This window comes from Schistocerca nitens, chromosome 5, assembly GCF_023898315.1.
Source record: "Schistocerca nitens isolate TAMUIC-IGC-003100 chromosome 5, iqSchNite1.1, whole genome shotgun sequence".
Classification (NCBI taxonomy): domain Eukaryota; kingdom Metazoa; phylum Arthropoda; class Insecta; order Orthoptera; family Acrididae; genus Schistocerca; species Schistocerca nitens.
This window is the reverse complement of record NC_064618.1, coordinates 95,815,345-95,837,904: the sequence shown is the minus strand read 5'-3', so window position 1 is coordinate 95,837,904 and position 22,560 is coordinate 95,815,345. Positions and strand designations below refer to the sequence as shown.

The 22,560-nt window shown below is 39.7% G+C and overlaps 1 protein-coding gene across 1 annotated transcript in view; it reads left to right on the top strand.

The window, feature by feature from the left end:
• The window catches only part of LOC126259441 (transcription initiation factor TFIID subunit 1), a 230,279-nt gene that overhangs the window by 105,724 nt on the left and 101,995 nt on the right, over positions 1-22,560 (top strand). Inside the window, exons 11-12 of the mRNA XM_049956255.1 lie at positions 5,496-5,616; positions 5,717-5,858. Of these exons, the coding sequence (XP_049812212.1) occupies positions 5,496-5,616; positions 5,717-5,858 (263 nt within the window). The remainder of the gene's footprint in view (positions 1-5,495; positions 5,617-5,716; positions 5,859-22,560) is intronic.

The window sequence follows — 22,560 nt, the reverse complement described above, 5'->3', positions numbered from 1 at the left end:
TGTGATGCCACTAGTGCTGCTTGCACTCATGTGAATAAACAGTGTTGCTATTGCTAACAATAAAATTTCCGTAATATTCATTTTGAAGCAGTTTATGGTGGGTAATTTAATGCCTTCATATTCTCTAACATGTCCTGCAGCATAGATGAAACTATAGCTGAAGAACTTTGCCTAAAATTCTCATCAAGGTGCCTCAATCACCATGCATGAAAGTACTGTCAATACTCTGACTTGCTTGTGGGAGAAATCGAATCCCAGCCCCTTCCAGCCATCCTAATTTACGTTTTTTGTATTTTCACTAAATGTATTACAGCTAATGCTCGAATGATTCCTTCGGAGTGGCTCTATCTGATTTCCTTTTTGATCCTTGCTCATTGAAGCCTATGCTTCATCTTTGATGACTTATCATTGACACAATGTAAACTTCAATCTTCCTTTATGAGTAATTGTGGGACAAAGTGTTTAGCAGTGCAACAAATGTGTGCAGAATGGTTTACAGAAGGTCATAAAACATGAAGAGATGGGTCAGGTCACACTACCCAGACCACACCTGAGAAGATTGACTTCTGATCTGAGTGACATTGGGCAGATCTACATCTTCCTCAGCTCTGGTGCAACAGTGGAACACTGTAACACACCATACACTACTAGGGGTGACAGACTGTTGCCGTTTGTTACGGTGTAGGTTAGGTGTGTATTGTCCACTTCTCCACCTACCTTTGTCAAACGTGCAGAAACATGCTAGATGGCAAAGGTGTATGGAACGATGTCACTGGGGACAGGAATGGCATCAAATAGTGTTTTTGGATGAATTGAGGTTCTGTTTGTTTGAAAATAATGGCCGCATTTAGGTTTGCCGCGGACAGGTCGAGTGGCTACGCGGTGACTGCATTTGCACAAGACACAAGTGCCAACTCATTGCCTTATGATGTGGGGTGCTATTGGGTACAACCACAAATCACAGATGGAGCATGTCCAGGGCACTGTCACCAGTGTGACATGTGAATGACAACCTGCTACCTGTAACCATACCCTTTCTGCACAGCACCTCAGATGCCATTTTTCAGCAAGACAATACACAACCACATGTTGCTACAAAACACGTGTCTCCAAGATGTCACAGGATTCCAGCCTTTTGCTCTGGCCATCCAGACTACTTGATTTGTTGCCAATCGAAAATGTGTGGGGCATGGTGAAACAATGGGTGCAGTGCTGTATCCCTGTGTGAACCACTCAGATGAACTTAGGAAGCAGGTGACTGCAGCATGGATGGCTAGACCACAGGACGCCATTTGCGCCTTTTACATGTTGATGCCATCGCGCATGGAACAAATTGTCAGGGCCCATGGTTGACCCTGTGCCTACTTGGCAACAGGAGACCTGCTGAACCAAGGTGACTGAAGTTCTAATCATTTTTGCAGAACATACTAATGGACGTGTCTTGTGAATATGAACATCCTTTCTCTAGTACTTCAAGGTATTTTTTTTTTAACATGAGTATAACTAGTATTTAAAGAATACCCACATATGCCTATTACCGTACTACCACAAACAGTAAGTAAGTCATAAATATAGTCAGCCACTACCAAGATTAACAATGTCTGTGTTGCACCAAAGTCAAAAGTGCATAACTGTACCAATGACTTTAACCAAAAGTCCATACAGCACAGCCAAAATTGTTGCCACCATTATGAGCACCCTATCCCAAGGGAATCCAAACATATAATGGTAAGAAGACGATGGAAAATGTGGACCAGGTGGTGCTTCATGTTACAAGCTGTTCTGCCAGCTAAACTTCAGTCCCAGAGGACAGACTTCAGTAATAATATATCATGTGAACTTTTTGCTTGAAGAAAGTGCTGCCATTGTGGATATTGGTAATTGTATCTGCAAGCTCTGTTGATGCTGTTCTATTTCTTTCTGTGTGGCTATTAGTACAAATTCCAGAGACAGCTGCTGTTTTTTACTGTACTGTGCTGGAAAGAGTGAAGAAACACCACAATAACGGTTTTGAGGCTGTGGTACTTTGTTACAGTACACTGTTCAGATTGTTTGTCTCATATTTCGTATATACAGTGGGGAATGATGTCAAAATAACAATGTGGGGAGCAGAAGGATGAGTTCTATTTAACAAACATCTCCAGTTTCTTACACTTGTGTAATTTCTTGTGGTTAGCAGAGGTGGTATAAAGCTGAAGGTAGTTTCGGGATTAAATGGATAGAAACGTTGTCCAAACAGGAGTTATTGTTGTAACTGGGCTTACCAGAATGGGCATTAATGTGGCTGTATTGACTAAATGCAGATTTATTTTACTTTTTTTAAAGCTGAGTGATGTACTTTGATTGCTATGGTACTACAGGGTGTTACAAAAAGGTACCTCCAAACTTTCAGGAAACATTCCTCACACACAAAGAAAGAAAATATGTTATGTGGACATGTGTCCGGAAACGCTTACTTTCCATGTTAGAGCTCATTTTATTACTTCTCTTCAAATCACATTAATCATGGAATGGAGGCACACAGCAACAGAACGTACCAGCGTGACTTCAAACACTTTGTTATAGGAAATGTTTAAAATGTCCTCCGTTAGCGAGGATGCATGCATCCACCCTCCGTCGCATGGAATCCCTGATGCGCTGATGCAGCCCTGGAGAATGGCGTATTGTATCACAGCCGTCCACAATACGAGTACGAAGAGTCTCTACATTTGGTACTGGGGTTGCGTAGACAAGAGCTTTCAAATGCCCCTATAAATGAAAGTCAAGAGGGTTGAGGTCAGGAGAGCGTGGAGGCCATGGAATTGGTCCGCCTCTACCAATCCATCGGTCACCGAATCTGTTGTTGAGAAGCGTACGAACACTTCGACTGAAATGTGCAGGAGCTCCATCGTGCATGAACCACATGTTGTGTCGTACTTGTAAAGGCACATGTTCTAGCAGCACAGGTAGAGTATCCCGTATGAAATCATGATAACGTGCTCCATTGAGCGTAGGTGGAAGAACATACTGAGGAAACTAAAATGAGCTCTAACATGGAAATTAAGTGTTTCCGGACACATGTCCACATAACATCTTTTCTTTATTTGTGTGTGAGGAATGTTTCCTGAAAATTTGGCCGTACCTTTTTGTAACACCCTGTATATTTTACAAAGACAGTAGTACTTATTCCTGTAGCAGCTCTGACACTGAAATACGTATAGTCCAACAACACCAAGTGAGAAAAGCAACAGTACTGCGCGCGCACCTTTGTGTGTGTGTGTGTGTGTGTGTGTGTGTGTGTGTGCGTGCGTGCGTGCGTGCATGCCCGCGCCTGTAGGTAGGTAGATAGAAGTGGTAAAATATCTCATGACTCTTATGAGGGTGGTTTCATAAGTCTGGTAAATTTCCATGGAAGAATGGAACATTTTTGTTGCACCTTCATGGTTGATAAGGATCACATAAAGAATTTCAAAAATGTGTAGCGTACAGTTCATTATTGACACCCATCTGAATTGGTCACTGTGTCGACTGCAATTGAAAATGGAGAAAACCGAGTTTCGTGCTGTTATTGAACATTTTCATTTGAAGGGTTGGACAGCCACGCTAATCAAAACAGAATTGGATGAAGTTCACACAGACACTGCACCATCATTGAAGACCATTTACTCTTGGATTAATGAATTAAAACGTGATCAGACAAGCACCAAAGACAAAGTGCACTCTGGACGTCCATTCAAGGTCACCACAAAGGAAACTATTGACAAAATCCATGAGATGATAATGCAAGACTGCCAGATAAAAATTGGTGAAATTACTGATACAGTAGGCATCTCAACTGAACGAATGCAGAATATCTTGCACAGAGAATTTGATCTGAAGAAGCTGTGTGCGAGGTGGGTGCAGCGATTGCTTACAGTAGACCAAAAGCACATCTGACACAACATTTCACACAGTGTCTGGCGATGTACAGTCCGCAAGCCGTTTTCCCGGTTTTGTGACTGTTGATGAAACCTAGGTCCATTGTTACACACAAGAGTCAAAACAGATCTCAAAGCAATGGGCAAGGCTAGTGAAAGTGCACCGAACAAGACAAAGACCACTTTGTCAACTGGTAAGGTGATGGTCACGGGATTTCCAAATAATACTCCTCATAGATTTCTGGAAAAAGGCAGACTCATAACTGGACCCCTCTTATGCTTCATTGTTGGATTGTTTGAAACTTGTATTTGCTGAAAAACAACCAAGGTTTGCACACAAATAGGTGCTCGTTCACCAGCATAATGCCCCATCGTACACATCAGCAACAACAGTGGCGAAAGTGCATGAATTGTTTCCTCATCCACCCTATTAAAACTTTGCCTTCCTGGGAGAAATTTACATCAAATGGGGGAGCTGTAGTTGCAGTCAATGAGTATTTTGCAGAGTTTTACAGAACCTGTTTTTCTAGTGGAATAAAAAAGCTGGAGAATAGCTGAACCAATTGTATATCCCTCAAAGGAGACCATATCGGGAAGTAAAGTGAGTTAAAAAACTTGACATTCAAGGAAAGGAAAGGTGGAAAAGCAGCCCACCAACATTGATGAAATGCTATACTCCACATGGTGAGAGAAGTGCTGTGACTGCTAACAGCTGGCTGCTCTGTTGACAGCAGTCCTGTATTCAGCATTGCACACTAAAGTTTATTCAGCACATCTTTGTGCAACAGATTTGACCCTTGAAACAGTTCTTCAGTGCACATGTGATTCAGCCAGATTTCTGCTTCTAATGTGTAAGCCTGAGCTCATCGTCAAGAAATTGTTGTTACTCATTCACATTTGTACCAATGTGTGTTCTGTGTTATATCTTACAACCCATTCCTCCCTTGCATTGCTTGAATATAAGTGCAATGCATTAATGACTCCACCAAGAGAGACAGTGCAGTGGTTAAGACATTGGACTCATGTTTATGGAAGGAGTAGATTTAGGTTCCTACTTGGGCACCAAGTTTAAGGTTTTTTTGTCTCACGTTAAATTCCCTGTCAGTTCCAGGATTTCCAACTGTCACTTATAATTATTACTTCCACCTCCAGCAAAGAACTGGTAATGTGAAAAATACTGAGTAGCACTGTGGCTCAGAAGCCATACTAAACTATATCTCCTCCCTCCCATAATTGGCTGGGTAAGTTGCTTCAAATGTTGCAGGAAGGCAACGCAATGCCACTTCTAGTAAAACCATACCTAGTAAAGCACTGTGGTGTTAAAACTAACTTTTAAGTTTATGGCAGCTCTGCTTTTATTGTTTCCCTAAATCATCCATTTCTGCAGTTTGTACAATCTGCAGTGATTTTGAAGTATTTGACCATCCTTTCATTGTAAGAAATATACATTTGTTTAGTCTAAGGAAAGCAAATGTATTGTACACGCTGTTAATTCTGATTGTGCACTTATCTATGAAATGTACTGGACTGTTTTGTGTAATTAAATTTAAGGATTATGATAACTTGAAAATGTTCACCCACCCTCTTATTGATTTTCAGGCAACAGTATTATATACGAGAAATTGATGCAGTGTTTGTGGCTGGCCAAGAATGCCCACTTTATGAAGTTCCTGGACCAAATTCAAAGAGAGCAAACAATTTTGTTCGTGACTTTTTACAGGTCAGTGTCAGTAATCTTAAAAAACTGCTGCTGAAATCAAAACTTTTTGATTTTACAAAAATATTGCATCACTTCATCAAATTATTTCTGTTCTGTGCAGGTTTTCATTTATAGACTATTCTGGAAGAGTGAACACGTTCCTCGTAGGATTAAAATGGATGACATAAAAAAGGCTTTTCCATCACATTCAGAAAGCAGCATAAGGAAACGCTTGAAACTCTGTGCTGATTTCAAACGAACAGGTCTGTACTTTACTTAAAGAAATGCATATGCATATGTACCTGTAAATAATTCTCTCTCTCTCTCTCTCTCTCTCTCTCTCTCTCTCTCTCTCGCGCACACACACACACACACACACACACACACACACACACACACACACACACATATTCTCACTCTCACTCCCCCCCTCTCCCTCCCTCTCTCTCACTGTGTGTGTGTGTGTGTGTGTGTGTGTGTGTGTGTGTGTGTGTAGGGAGTGGGAATTCTTAACATTGTTTTTTACTCCTGTATGTTTTTAGGCACGTGCCATTAATGCAGTTTATATTAATTTGTTTTCTTGCATTTCTTGTGTAGATTTAGCTTTTGTTTACCATACTGATTTATTTTCTGGTATTTTTTGCGTAACTGTACATCATTTTTATTTGACAGTTTTTCCAGTGAACACCCGTAAGTACAAAAATCCGGAATTGCTTATGTCTGTTTAATATCTCATTATGGTGTGTTTTGTTAAAGTTTTCAACATAATTTGTATTTTTTTACCCATTGTCTTCAAATAAGTGAAAGCATTTCATATTACAGACAACACCTCTCCTCTCATGATAATTTCGGTATCTCTTAAGTAATTGAGCACTGATGGAATGATAAAAAGAGGCAAGAATTATGAAAGGGTTTCTCATTGTCATCATTGATTCTTAATTTTTGCACTGAAGAGGTGGTGTGAGAAGGAAATAGGTAGCTCAGTGTAGGAGTTATTTGTCAGAGAGAGAAAATCAACATGAAATAGTTCAATGATGACATAGCAATGTCAGCCAAAAAAGAGCAGCAGTTGAATTAGGTGCTTAACAAAATGTAATGTGTGCTAGTTGAGTGCTGTTATATCTGTTTGAACAAAAAGATAACTAATGTGATTGATTACCCAACAGGGGGTCATTTTGGGTGGTTAAATGTAAACTTGCACAAGAGATTTGACGATATAACAATTTTTATCTCTCTAAAATAGAATAAATTAAATATGTATATGCAAAATAGAAAGGCCTGCATAAGAGAAAAGGATTTTCTAGTGGAAAGAAGAATTGCTAACACCCAAATCGATAACCCTTGAGACCAGAAGAAGATTACTGAAAAGCTGTGTTTGTAGCACTGTTCTGTATGGATTTGAGATATGGACAATGAGAAAGACAGAAAGGAAACAATTAGAGAAACCTTAGGAATCTGGTTTTAAAATAGACTGTTGAAGAACAGATTTCAGCTACTTTTTTCACAGGGAAGTCATCCTCTTTGTTTTAGTAGCGAGGATGTTGCCTTTGAAATCAGACAAATGAATGCTTCAGATACCTCTGGCTTAGTGAGACATTTGCTTGTATGTACTCTGTGATGGAGAAAAACAAATTCACTGTTATTAAACTGCAGGATGTTCAGGATATTTCCAAAAGAAACTTTATGAAAAATCAGAAGTGAGTGTATTATATTGCAGAAGGTTGGTGGAATATAATCTTACCATAAATATGAAAATGCCGATGTGAGTTGAGTTGCAACTGGCTGGGTAAGTCTGTTCAAAGGACAAAGGAAGGTAAGGGTAAACTAATTCTACAGGGAAGGAACATTTGCGATAAGAGGATTGTGGTGTTCAAACCATCCTTTGGTTTGAACTTTTTATTCCAATGTCAAGCCCTTGATGGAACATAAATAATGGAAAGAATAAAGGGAACATCTCACTATTCAGTTAAGCTGTTGAGTTCTCATTTACAACATAAGACTGAATGGGCTATGAGCTTTCATATAAATTCTTTTTCAGAACTAACATAATACACATACACCTGCATTTCTATATTGTGCCGGCACCACAGCTTACCTAGGGTGTCACGTGGAATGGTTCATGTGCAAAAAAGCTATGGAGGGGGAGGTAGGGTTGAGGCGTGGGGACAGGCAGTGGGTACACAGGATGACGGACCTCGTGGCACAAGCAGAGGGACTAGTGTGTAGTGCACAGTGACATGGACATTGGGAATGTGAAAGAGAAACAGGTAGACTGTGCAGAGGAGGGTACACATGCAGGGTGAGTGAAATGGTGGTCATAAGGGCAGGGATGTTAATGAGTATGGGATAGCGGAGATTCAGGCCATGAGGATTATGGAATTGAAGGATGCGTTGCAAAGGCAGTTCCCACATACAGAATTCAGAAGAGCTGGTGTTGGAGGGAGGATCCAGATGGCACAGATTGTGAAGTAGCCATTGAAATTGAACATGTTGTTCACAGCAGTGTGTTCCACTACTGTGTTTTCAACACTGTTCTCGGTCACAGTGTGGCGATGGCCTTTCATTTTGATTATTGCTGGTTGGTGATAATGCCCCCTTAAAATGGTGCATGGAAGTTACAGCAGAGCTAGTATATGATATGGCTGATTTCATCATCCATTGACCTGTTGATAAAGATTTTGACATTTAAATTGAGTACATACAACCTCATGATGTTAGATTTTCACATTTATAAATGTTTACTAACTGTACCTGGCCATGCATTTCTGTGGTTCGGTCTGATTAAATGGGAAAGAAAGAAAAGAGAAAGTGCACATCTCTAAAATGTATGGGAATTGGACATACGTCCTAATCTCCTTCTCCCCCTGTCTCTGTCCCTCTCTTTCCTCCTGTCTCTTAGATCAGTTCCTCATACTTCCCGCTCTATCTTTTGATCACCTCCTCCCATCTCATTTTGCATCTCCTCTCCCCTCCCCTCCCCCTCTCTGATCTTGAGTCTTGGTTGCTGTTAATGTAAATTCGGATTCTGTAGTAGGTTCGTAATCACAAACCAATAAGCCAGAAATACAACTTTCCTTTTTTTTTTTTCTGTGAAATTTGTCTGTGAGGATGAAAACAATACAACACATTTTGTGTATACATGTAAAATGAGAAACAATATATATGGGAGAAACAATTTGTCTTATGGTTTAAATTCCCCAATATTGCAGCTAAAACTGGCTGCAACAAAGGAAACAAAACCACAAATTTATACAGCAGAGTATTCTCTTTGTCACAGTCAGTTTTAACAGAAAACTTGTACATTGTGGTTTAAAAAAATACAGAATCCATGTTCTTTGGAATGATATTTATACCTGTGTGTGTGTGTGTGTGTGTCTAGCATACTGTCTATTTGTATGATCATTAGAGTGTCATGTAAAATTTTGAGCAAATCTGTCAAGAATGTTTCATGATTTTTGGTTACAATGTTACCCCTTTATGTATCACATATATATTATATATATTATAAAATAGCCTATGACAGTCTGAATATTCATTAGAGTGTGCTGTAAAAAATTAGAATTAAATCAGTAAAGAACTTTGAGTTTTTCAGTAACAGTGTTTCTCCTTTATGTATTACATATATATTTATCAGTATTATGAAAAGCAAAGTTGCTACTCACCCTATAGCTGAGATGCTAAGTCGCAGATTGGCACAACAAAAAGACTGTCACAAAATAAGCTTTCAGCTAACAAGGCCTGTGTCAAAAATGGACAACAGACACTCTCATGCAACACAACTTACACACACATGACCACGGTCTCTGACAGCTGAAGCCAGCCTACGAGCAGCAGCAGCAGTGCATTATGGGAGGGACAACCAGGGGGGAGTAAGGAGGTAGCTGAGGCAGGGAGGGGAAGGGATAGCAGGATAGGGGTGGGGCATGGTAAAGTGGACAGTGTGCAGAAACAAGGTGGAAAGAGGATAGGGCTGCTAAGTGCAGTCTGAAGGTTAGAAGGAGGGCGGGGGCAGAGAGGGGGGGAGGGTAGGGGAAAATGAGAGAAGAAAAAGACTGTGTGCATTGGTGGAATAGAGGGCTGTGTAGTGCTGGAATGGGAACAGGGAAGGGGTTAGATGTGTGAGGACAATGACTAATGAAGGTTGAGGCCACGAGGGTTACTGAAATGTAGGATGTACTGCAGGGGAAGTTCCCACATGTGCAGTTCTCCCTGCAATATATGACCCTCCTGGCCTCAATCTTCATTAGTCATTGTCCTCACCTATCTAGCCTCTTCCAACTCCAGCACTACACAGCCCTCTATTCCACCAACACACCCAGTCTTTTTACTTCTCTCCTTTTCCGTTATCCCACTCCCTCTGTCCCCCCCACCCTCTGTCTAACCTTCCGACTACACACTGTCTCTCCACCTCGTTCTCGCATGCTATCCAGCAGCGGCACTTTACCATATCCCATTCCTATCCTGCTATCCCTCCCCCTCCCCACCCCACCCCATCCTCCTACTTACCCCCACCTGGTTGCCTCTCCCATAATGCACTGCTGCTGCTGCTCATAGTCTGGCTTCAGCTGTCAGAGACCGTGGTCATGTGCATGTGAGTTGTGTTTCCATGAGTTTGTTGTCCATTTTTGAGAGAGGCCTTGTTAGCCGAAAGCTTATTTTGTGATGGTCTTTTTGTTCTGCCTATCTCCAACTTAGCATCACTGCTATATGGTGAATAGCAACTTTGCTTTTCATAATATTGTTACATTCCACCCTGGATTTTCCATTGTTTGACATATTTATTTATGTATTGTATATATTTAGAGAAAATGTATATAAAATCACTCCAGTATTTGCATTCAGTGTTGTGTCAAATTTTCACATGAATTGACCAACCACTTTAGAGTGAAACGTCCTGGCAGATTAAAACTGTGTGCCAGACCGACTTGAACTCGGGACCTTTGCCTTTCGCGGGCAAGTGCTCTACCACCTGAGCTACCCAAGCACGACTCACGCCCCGTCCTCACAGCTTTACTTCTGCCGCGAAAGGCAAAGGTCCCGAGTTCGAGTCTCTGTCCGGCACACAGTTTTAATCTGCCAGGAAGTTTCATATCAGCACACACTTCGCTGCAGAGTGAAAATCCCATTCCACTTTTAGAGTGTTGTGAGCACGAATATGTTGCTGTTGTGGTCTTCAGTCCTGAGACTGGTTTGATGCAGCTCTCCGTGCTTTTCTATCCTGTGCAAGCTGCTTCTTCTCCCAGTACCTACTGCAGCCTACAGCCTTCTGAATCTGCATAGTGTATTCATCTCTTGGTATCCCTCTACGATTTTTACCCTCCACGCTGCCATCCAATACTAAATTGGTGATCCCTCGATGTCTCAGAACATGTCCTACCAACTGATCCCTTCTTCTAGTCGAAGTTGTGCCACAAGCTCCTCTTCTCCCCAATTCTATTCAATACCTCCTCATTAGTTATGTAATCTACCCATCTAATCTTCAGCATTCTTCTGTAGCACCACATGTCGAAAGCTTCTATTCTCTTCTTGTTTAAGCTATTTATCGTCCATGTTTCACTTCCATACATGGCTACACTCCATACAAATACTTTCAGAAATGACTTCCTGACATTTAAATCTATACTCGATGTTAACAAATTTTTCTTCTTCAGAAACGCTTTCCTTGCCATTGCCAGTCTACATTTTATATCCTCTCTACTTCGACCATCATCAGTTATTTTGCTCCCCAAATAGCAAAACTCCTTTACTACTTTAAGTGTCTCATTTACTAACCTAATTCCCTCAGCATCACCCGACTTAATTCGACTACATTCCATTATCCTCGTTTTGCTTTTGTTGATGTTCATCTTATACCCTCCTTTCAAGACACTGTCCATTCCGTTCAACTGCTCTTCCAAGTCCTTTGCTGTCTCTGACAGAATTACAATGTCATCGGCGAACCTCAAAGTTTTTATTTCTTCTCCATGGATTTTAATACCTACTCCGAACTTTTCTTTTGTTTCCTTTATTGCTTGCTCAATATAAAGATGGAATAACATCGGGGATAGGCTACAACCCTGTCTCACTCCCTTCCCAACCACTGCTTCCCTTTCATACCCCTCGACTCTTATAACTGCCATCTGCTTTCTGTAAAAATTGTAAATAGCCTTTCGCTCTCTGTGTTTTACCCCTGCCACCTTCAGAATTTGATAGAGAGTATTCCAATCAACATTGTCAAAAGCTTTCTCTAAATCTACAAATGCTAGAAACGTAGGTTTGCCTTTCCTCAATCTTTCTTCTAAGATAAGTCGTAGGGTCAGTATTGCCTCACGTGTTCCAACATTTCTATGGAATCCAAACTGATCTTCCCCGAGGTCAGCTTCTATCAGTTTTTCCATTCGTCTGTAAAGAATTCGCGTTAGTATTTTGCAGGAATATACACAGGCTGAATATTTTTGTATAAAGATTAACATTATCACTTGTAATGATGATCAGCCATGGATTAGTACTAATATTGTTTCATTTAACAGGTTAGTAAACGTACATACAACTGGCAATAATCAATAATTATGTGGCACTTGTGGCACTGCACTACCATCTCAGCAATGAGATGATTATAGAATATCTTTCTCAAAAGTATGACTTTCATTTAGTGTTCTGTAAACGATGAAATTCAGTCCCATAACATAACAGTCATGGTACATGAGGGCATTCCACATTGAGTGCAGTAATTGTGTTCATAAACTGCATGTTGCAGTACGCCATATTGAAGTTTCCACAATATTTGCTATTCAGAGTCCTAGTGGAGCCCATCCTTGTATTTATTCAACCATTTTCTGTTATATCAGGCCATTGCATAGCTTGATGGGCATCATTGTTCAGAAACAGAAACTGATCAGATCGAGTGATTTTTGCTGTACAGTATTCCATAATGCTTAAAAATGATTGATTTAAATATCTCAGGGGATTCTGGTCCTTAATAGGAAAGCAATTAATGAAAAAACACCAACAGTGTTTGATTGTTCATGTCTGAATGACCCCCACCAACCTTGCCTGTTTTTTGCTGAAACATAAAAATCACAACATCAATGGAATAAATGATTAGGAGACAAGATAATGGCTTGAATGAGTGATGAAAATAATACAGTAGATAGATTTAAATAACATTTGTTGACCAAATATATGACAATTACCAAACTTGCAGCTGCTCAGTTTGACCTCCTAAAAACAGATGGTGATATAACAGGAGGAAGACAAGTGAAGTTCACACTTCCAGAGTTTTCAGTGGTTTTACATTCACGACTTACATTTTTTGAAAATATGAACATTTTAGATAGAACTTCTGTAAAGGAATTAATATTACCTTTTGCTGGATAGCTTCCTTTACTAGCAAATAAAAATATTTTCCTTTACTAAACATTGTCATATCATTAATTAACAGAGGAGAAAGTAGAGAAAAAACAAAAGATAATAGGCAAGATTTCACCACCCCCTTAAATACTAGGAGCTATTGTGTTGACAGTATTCACTGCAAGCGTTCCACTGCAATAGGGGGTAGTTGTCTTTCAATACAACATATTTAGATTAATTTCTAGTGAACAATTACACAGAAAGAAAAAGCACTCAGGTGAGAAGTAAGTTAGCGCTAACAAAACCAGTTTTACTTTACCAGGTGTACCGGTATGAAATGAGCATTTTTTTGTGAAAATGAAACACTGATTTTGAATTGAAAAGTAAAAACATTTTATTCAAAGTACTGACCATTGCTTTCTCTACATTTTGACCACCTTTCTGGCAATTTGTGGACACCTCGCCAATAGAAATGTTCATCTTTTGAAGCAAACCAATCAGACACCCAATTTTCGACTTCTTCGTAGGAATCAAAGTGTTCCTCAGCCAGTGCGTGTCCCATTGATGAAAACAAATGGTAGCCGGAAGGGACCACGTCTGGTGAATGCAGCGGGTGTGGTAGCAGCTCCCAGCCAAGTGTTTTGATTGTATCCGGAACCAGTTTCGCTTTGAGTGCAGGTGCATTGTCATGTAAAAAAATTATTTTGCCATGTCTTCTGGCCCATTCTGGTCTTTTTTCGATCAATGCATAGTTCAAATTCATCATTTGTTGTCTGTAGCGATTAGTATTCACAGTTTCACCGGGTTTCAGAAGCTCATGATACACTACTCCTTTCTGATCCCACCAAACACAGAGCATTGTCTTCTTGCCGAATCGATCTGGTTTTGCAGTCGATGTTGATGGTTGTTCTGGATTAACCCATGATTTTTCCCTTTTAGGATTCTTAAAATACATCCAATTTGCATCGCCAATAACAATTCAATCCAAAATTGATTTTCTTTCATGTCTTTGAAGCAAAATTTGACAAATGGTTTTTCGGTTTTCCATCTGTCTTTCTTTCAATTCATGTGGCACCCATTTTCCACACTTTTGGACCTTTCCCATAGCTTTCAAACGGTCATAAATTGTTTGTTATGCAACATTTAGCATTTCTGGCATTTGCTTCTGACTCAAAGTATCATCTTCATCCAACATTGCTTGCAATTCGGCGTCATCTAACTTTTTTGGTGGTCTTCCACGTTCCTCCTTTCTTACATCAAAATCATTATTTCTGAACCGTTGAAACCATCTTTTGCGTGTTGCTTCCCATAGAGCATGATCACCGTATGCCTCGACAAGCATTCGGTGTGACTCTTCAGCACTTTTTTTCAAATGAAAACAAAAAATCAATGCTTTCTGCAAATCATCACTTTCTGGTACAAAATTTGACATTGTTAACACGATGAAAACATATGATGTTGATTGTTCCATGACTTGATGTATACTAAATATCTTTGATAGATGTCATACCAACCAAACAAAAAAAAAATTAAGACTCGTTCACAACTAATGTCCCCTATCGACACATTTGTATCTTAATGCTCAATTTGTACCAGTACACTTGGTACAATGTGTGACAAAAACTTAACAACTGTTCTGTTTTCATGGCTCATTTACTTTGTTAAGTCCTCTCCCTCCCCACAACTCATGGAAAAACAAGCCACGAAAAAAAAAAAAGTGTCTGAGCAAGGGATATTACCATTCATTTTGTGTGGTTATTGAGTTCTTTCAGATTTAGACATTCGATAACATGTTTAAGAGATACAATGATGTCTAAAGTTCTCATCTAGTTTACAGATTTTTCAGTATATTCTATCGTTTACATAAATGATTTCTCTATACATAAAGTTCGCAAAATTGTTCTTTTATTGCAAACTCAACTGGATTGGTAAAGTCACTACATTTCTTTTTGTTTGTGTACTATAGAATTTTTGTTTTAAAGTCTTGCAGTTGAGAAAAAGTTTTATATAGAATAATGAATTGACAGAGTTGTGGTTTGAACGGAGGCTGCAGTATCGTGTGGCAGCATGTGACTGAAGTTGGCATCTGAGGTTGCCAGGCAGCATTAGGCTGATGTCTTCATTGACAGTTGAAATGTGGGTGCAAAGTTAGGAACCCCCATCCTCACGAAGGACAGATGACGAGCTCCTCAGGTTGAATGTGTTGTGTACGACTCTGTAAGAAGAGGTGGGCTGCAGAGTAGTGCGGCAACTGTCATTGTAGGAAAGCTGGACTGGAGCAGAAATTATTAACAAGCAAATTATCAGAGTAAACAGAAGATGTACTTAACTTGTATTTCTCCAAGTGCACAAAGACTCATTACAAATAATGCAGCAATAAATAGAGTCCAGCTCTCAGTGTCAACAAGGATGAGTTTCTCTGAACTAAAATGTGTACGATGGTGTCAGACCTACAACTAGGTGGCATCTGTGTAGCATTAAGTAGCGAAGAGGCTCCCAAGTGTGAGTGGGCTGTGTGGCTACCACCAGCCATCCTATATTGCGACAGCAGAGGGTGTTCAAAGTTCAGACCTGCTGAAGGCGTGGAATGGCGAGTTTGCACCGTGGGGTCCACCCAATTCCACAGGACAGCTGTCGTCAACTGACGGAAACTTGGATTACCGTTGCCAACTTTGAGTCACCCATGAGATGGTATTCATAAGTGATACCATAAGATGGAGTATCATTCTTTGGTCATCTCAACAAGGAAAGCATGAAACAATTTAATGGGCAGTATCAGAGCCATGTTAAGGCTAAACATGCTATGCTTCCCTGTCATAAAGTTGATTAGGTACATTTATTTGGCAAAGAAATTTTAATTCACATATACATACTTCAACATGATCCTGATCTACTGGGCACTCTTGCATTTTACTAGCCATAATTTAGTAAGCACGTTTACTGCATGAACACATATTTATGAACTTATCTGTCCTTGTCAGTTTATTAAAGTGTGAGTCATATTAGTGCCGAGTACTCCATGAGTCTTTGAGTGTTGGCAAGCAACAGATGTCACTGTAGTCCAACTGCGTGTAATCTGTAGATGATGCATTTACACACAGCTTGGAGTGCAAGATACCTGGTGGGAGTAGTCTTGTGGGGCGGCATTATTAATACACACCGTTTAAGCAAAAGCTCAGTCTCAAACCGCGGCAAGTGCCAGTATCACGTGTCCTTGTGAGTGCAAGTGTTTTATTGCCAACTGCTGGATACACAGAGGATGAAAGAGTGTCCTTGGATTCAGCACTCAGTTTCACGTCTCTGCCAGTTCGTCAGAGGAAACTCCAGGTTGGAAAATATAAGGAAAAGAGACATTGTTGCTTTAAAGCTGACGCATTAAGTTGTTGACAGGCATAACAAAAAACCTTTGTCAGGAAAGAAAACATACATACATACATACATTCATCTACACAAACAAGCACACCCCGTGCACACATGACCACCCTCTCAGGTCTGACCTGCCGGAGGGGGTGGTCATGTGTGTGTGAGGTGTACTTGCTTTTCTCTCTCTCTCTCTCTCTCTCTCTCTCTCTCTCTGTGTGTGTGTGTGTGTGTGTGTGTGTGTGTGTGTGTGTGTGTGTGTTCTGATGAAGGCTTTGTCTGAAAGTACTGTGTATGTGTCTTTTTGTTGTGTCTGTCTACAACTTAATATGTCATCTTAACATTAAATAGCAGTCTATTATTTCCTTATATTGTTGATATTCCGCTTCCATCAAACTCAACCGAAAGAACACTACGTACCCACATGTGTTCGACTTTAATAAGTTCACATAGGAACTAGTTCAAAGTCTTTTTCTTTGGTAGTCCGACAGACCATAAAACTTTCTTTAGAGTACTGGAGTCACACAGAATACAATGCCTCCCATTTTCTTTCTTTATAAAACTTCTGTTTAATTTTTGTATATATAATTCTCACATGGTGCTCAGTGGCCTGATACTTATGAGTAAAAGAAGAGAGTTGTGAACATCAATACTTGGGAATATGGGATAACATTGTTTCAATCTTGTACATGATGGACCATCACATGGCTAAGAACGAGTCAGATATAACCAGCAAACCAAAGCAACAAATCCACCATGATCACAAAAGATAACAAGAATTCAAGATTAGGATGAAACACCCATTGAACAATTCATAACTCATCTTACATCGTGTACTGTGACATTGTGCCACTTATATACTAAAATATTGAGAACTTTACTGTACACATGCTGACAAAAATCAATTGTTTATTTTACTTGAGTTAAAGACTACAAGACATATTTCCTTCGTAATAATGTGCTACAAATATTTCTTTCAAGTTTCTGCTAAGCTTAAAACTAATGCTTCCTTATTCTTTCTGTGTTACATACTGTACTGACAAGGAGGATTCTGTTTATCATAGTCCCACAGTCAAATCAATATACATTAGACATATAACCAATATTATATGTTCATATACATGACCTCATGGTGTGTCACTAAGACAGTGATTTTTATCTCGACATATTCACTACTGGTCACATCAGTGCAATACACAAAATTGACTTTCGGGTTTGCCACTAGCATTGCTCATATAGGAAAACTAGTTTCCACGGAAGCTTAGAAGAAATCTCTCTTCCCATTTAGCATGTAAACAAAATACTTACAAGCCCTCTGTTCATGTTAAATAAATTGTCCATCCTTAGGTCAGATGTCCAAATTCTGAATGTACCAAGTAAATCAGGATTCTCTCTAGCCAATTGTGAACTATTTACATTAGCGTTGTTTTTACTCTTCTATTAATACTCTCTATTATGTACAGTAGAGAGGAACCTTATGGAAACCCAGTGCTTGTTAACTTGCAGTGAACAATGTTCAGTTTTTCAAATGTCAAAGCAAATAGCAAACTTGTACAAAATATACACAGATAATGATATATACAAAGAAAATAATAGGACAAAAGACAAGTATTTACAAATAAGACGTAATGTACTATGTACAGAACCTCTATCATATTTATTTCTTTAGATCTCTCTGATTCCATCTCCTCTTCCACTCCATGGAAAGGACTATATTGCATAGCAACATGTTTTGTGGGGAACCATTTCCATTTCGTATTGATACTTCTTAATAACGCCAAGTTTACTGAAGAAAACTTTGGCATAACACATCTACGTATACATTTATACTATTCGAACCACTGTGAAGTGTATGGCAGAGGGTATGCCCCACCATACTGATTATTGGATACGTTTCTGAAATAAACTGCTTTCAGCTGTATATGAACTTTTACAGGAATCCAGCTGGTTTAGTGTTTTCAGATCACATCTTCAGGTGTACAGGATTTCTTCCAGTTCCGCAGATGAAAGCATGCCCTATCAGTCTTGTGAGACAGTCTGTTACGTAGTGGTTATCAGAGTTTTTTCCTGTTACATTTACATTTGAATCATGGAAAAAATGATTGTTTAAATTTCTCTGTGTGTGCTGTAATTAACGTACTCTTATCCTCATTGTCCCTATGGCAGTGATATGTAGGGAGTTGTGGTATATTGCTAGAGTCCTCATTTAAAGATTGTTCTTGAAACTCCGTTAATAAACTTTCTCAGGATAGTTTCTGTTTATGTTCAAGAGTCTGCCAGATCAGTTCTTTCAACATCTTAGTGACACACTCTTGCAGATCAAACAGATCTATGAGTATTCACACTGCCCTTCTCCGTTTATGTTCAATATCCCCTGCAGGTCCTATTTGGTATGGGTCCCACACAAATGCGAATAAGTTTGCTAACTCAAGTCTCTTTTGCTGTGACAAACATTCAGATCTTCAACTTCCTTGTATATGTGGGCAGGATTGTACATTGCATCATCGTCATTTAACAAAATAGGTATGGTATTAGTATAGTCAGAGTGATCATGGATGCACATCATCCAAGATCGTATAATTTTTACTTTAGCTCCCTAACAGGATCTATCATGACATGCACTAGTTGAAGTAGCCGAAAGGGCACGCGTCAACTCACGCCATCTGGCGTTAAGTCTGGAACAGGATAAGTTATGAATGTGATAAAGAAAAGAACGTAGCTACTAGAACACTTAACTTTTATATTGTCCTTTGGTATACAGCATTCTTGATGATACAAGTGAGACTATCTTGAGATACATGCAATGGTACAAATGGCGCCTTGCTAGGTCGTAGCCATTAACTTAGCTGAAGGCTATTCTAACTGTCTCTCGGCAAATGAGAGAAAGGCTTCATCAGTGTAGTCGCTAGCAACGTCTTCGTACAACTGGGGCCGAGTGCTAGTACGTCTCTCGAGACCTGCCGTGTGGTGGCGCTCGGTCTACGATCACACAGTGGCGACACGCGGGTCCGACATGTACTAATGGACCGCGGCCGATTTAAGCTACCACCTAGCAAGTGTGGTGTCTGGCAGTGACACCACACTAGTTGCACTTAAATTTAAAACAACCTCTTTACCGTGAACTTTCAAATGTCACGGGCTACATGGAAAGCCGATTTTTGTGCTCCTTATGCACAGGAATTGTGTTCCCAATAAGTAACTGACACAAAGCCCCTTCACCATGAGAAATGTACAACTAGTGGCTCTGTTGTCAAATTCTACATAATCTGCACTTGCTTTTCCACCCTCTGTCTTCTGGCACCAGTAACAACAGAGACTAAACAATTTTGCATTGGTACGGTGCACACTTTCATAGTGGTGTTAATCCTTTTAAGGAAATTACCTGCAATAACGTTCATACTAACACTTGTGTCAAGTATAATGGCGGACGGAATTCCATCCACAGTGCCATTAACCATGCTCTGGAGAAGTTCTTTTGGCAGGTTTCCTACACAATGAGTCATCATGGAGCTCTTGTTTAGTATCCATATCATCATTATATCTTAATATACGGAGCTACTCAGTGGAAGTGATATCCCTTATCTGTTCCACAACTGTCATCAGGGAGTACATTGAAGTTGTATTCAGTTTGATGCTTCATTCATTGTTGTGGGAGGTTCACCTGTCATCTCAACAATGTGAACAACATGATTTTCAGGTGGAGTTTGATGGAGGTCCCATATTGGTGACTTGCTAGTTGCCAGAATTAGCATTGTGAGTTGGGGGCCAGTTCAGTTGAGGTCCTACATTGGTCATCTGTCTGTTATCAGCGTTAGAATTTCAAGGCTGTAGTGAATTCCTATTATTTGGGCGTCTCTAGTTGCCAAAATTCAAGTGCTACCAGTTTTGGTGGGGTCCATTGCAATTGTGTGATACTCCGGCTAAAATCTGTTGTTGTTCCTTGGCTGCTTGTAAAAAGGTGCCAAGCTTAGCATGTTTACATGATTGTTTTGATCTGTCAACCCGGGCTGCATTGCTGCACCATTGCCAGAATGTCTGTTGTCACACCTGTGATAGTTGGCATTTGCGGCGGCACTTATAGGTTGCATGCTGCCAGTGCTGTTAGCACATTTAAAATCTTCATGGATCAGATCGTTCAGATCCAGGATTGAGAGGAAGTACTCCAGGTTATTGGCTGACATCGTGATTAGTTTCTTGCAGATAATCAGCATTTTAGTCTTTAAGATATGCAGTGATCTTTAGATGCAACAAGATTGTCCCAGTAGGTCTGCAGTGAGTCCATCGTCATATGGCGGTGCCTTTTGTGCTGTGACCTTGGGGTGCAACTTTAGCGGACATGCTGTTGCACCACTCAGGAATGTTTTGATGTAGCACACGCATTATGTCTTCCAGTTCGTTCCATATTGTTTTACCTGTAATCCTAGATACGTGATGTTTTAACTTTATTGCAGTGTATAGTATCTTCCCACCATGTATTTAATCTTTTGTTAACCTGTTTACCTTTTATTGTAACCATTTTGAAAAGTCATTGCAAACTCTCTGACCTTGTGCATTTAGGTACTCTCATAGCACTTCTTTGGGTTCAAGGACTGTTGTTTCTACCATTGGAGGCAGCTGCTGTGAAGTATTTTCTATTGTAGCTTGAGGTGTCTGAAATTTCTGTGCATCACTGGCTAAGTTCTTTATCACTTTAGGTAAACCCTCACAAGTTTTTTTTAACTCAGAAATTTCAGTGGTGATACTAAATAAACCAGGGTTTATCCACTTTCCTAATTCTTTATCCCACTCGGTGAGCATGAAATTTTTTGCATGGCAAATTGTTTGTCATTATCAGCAGGATATCATGTATTTGATTAGAAATTTACATGGCAAGTCCCTTGTCACATACTGTCAGGGTATCATGTATTTGTATAAGCAAACTCTTTATTGCGATCTGCAAGAGTAGAGTTTATCTGAGCAGAAATTTATGTGGCTCATTCCTGATAATGTGTGTTTGTCATTGCTGCTATGTTTATAAGTAAATATTCAAAAGGATCCCCACTGTCAGTAGTTTCGGGAGCTTCCTGACATGGCTGCATATTTAATTTAATCCTCATTCAGAATAACAAGATTTGTTCCTCTGTTGTTGGCTGATCAGCATTGCTGCTGCCTTCAACATCAGACTCAATATTCATGTCATGCATGTGTTCAGTTGGTACTGTTTTTCCAATTTTCGTCATAACACACAATGATCAAAGTTATTTAAAACTGATTTGGCACATATTACAGATAATAAATGCAAAAACTGTGCACAGCAAATTATTCCTGTGTTCAGCCAAGCAACATGATCACTACATTTTAAAACAGAAGAAAAGCATCTAGAGTCCATCGGGCTCATGTGCTGGCTAAAGGCTTAATCATGATCTTTAATACAATGGAATTTAAACATTTTAATTTTTTCCACAGAAAAACTTTTAATGATTTAATTCAGGCTGTGAATTGCTCAATGAGGCGTTGGTGAAAAATGAAAAATCATGAAGCACGAAATGCAAACAAGTGTATCCCTTACCTTTAGTTCTTGTGTGATGTGTTGCTTCCTCCTTTTACCGTAGAATACCGTTCCTTCGTTGAATATTGCTATTTTATTTTCTCAATATAATACATCCTTTTAGTGTTTTTCCTTATGCTAAGATGGTTTATTTCTCCAGCACTGAATATCGTACATGAAAGAAAGAGACACAAGATGTAATTATATACAGTAATGGAAATTTTCATAGAAACGGGCCCCGCATTGAGTGCCAGATGAACCTTTGCACTCCTGTCTGAACAATAAGATGATTGTAGAATATGTTTCTCAAAGGTGTGACTTTAGTTTAATGTTCTGTAAATGATGAAATTCAATGTCGAGCCCATAGTCATTTTCTGTTGTATCAGGCCAGTGAGCAGGTTGACGGGTGTCATTGTTCAGAAACAGAAACTGATCAGCCTCGTGTGGTTTTACACACACACACACACACACACACACACACTATGACCTCTGGGACGCTGAGGTGACTAGTAATAATACAGTTAATTAGAACAAACTGCACATTTGGACTTGATGTTTGGAACACACTAAAGAGCCACGATTAATGAGTGGCAAATTGATACAAGTTCAGAATGGCTGTACTATGACTTCACTACAGTCACCAAGAAACACAAGTTTGTACACGCTTGTTGACACAGTTCTGATAGCATTGGCGTGTAGGTATTATTCACAGGCAGTGGAAGTCTCTTCACTCCCCGATGTTTGACATG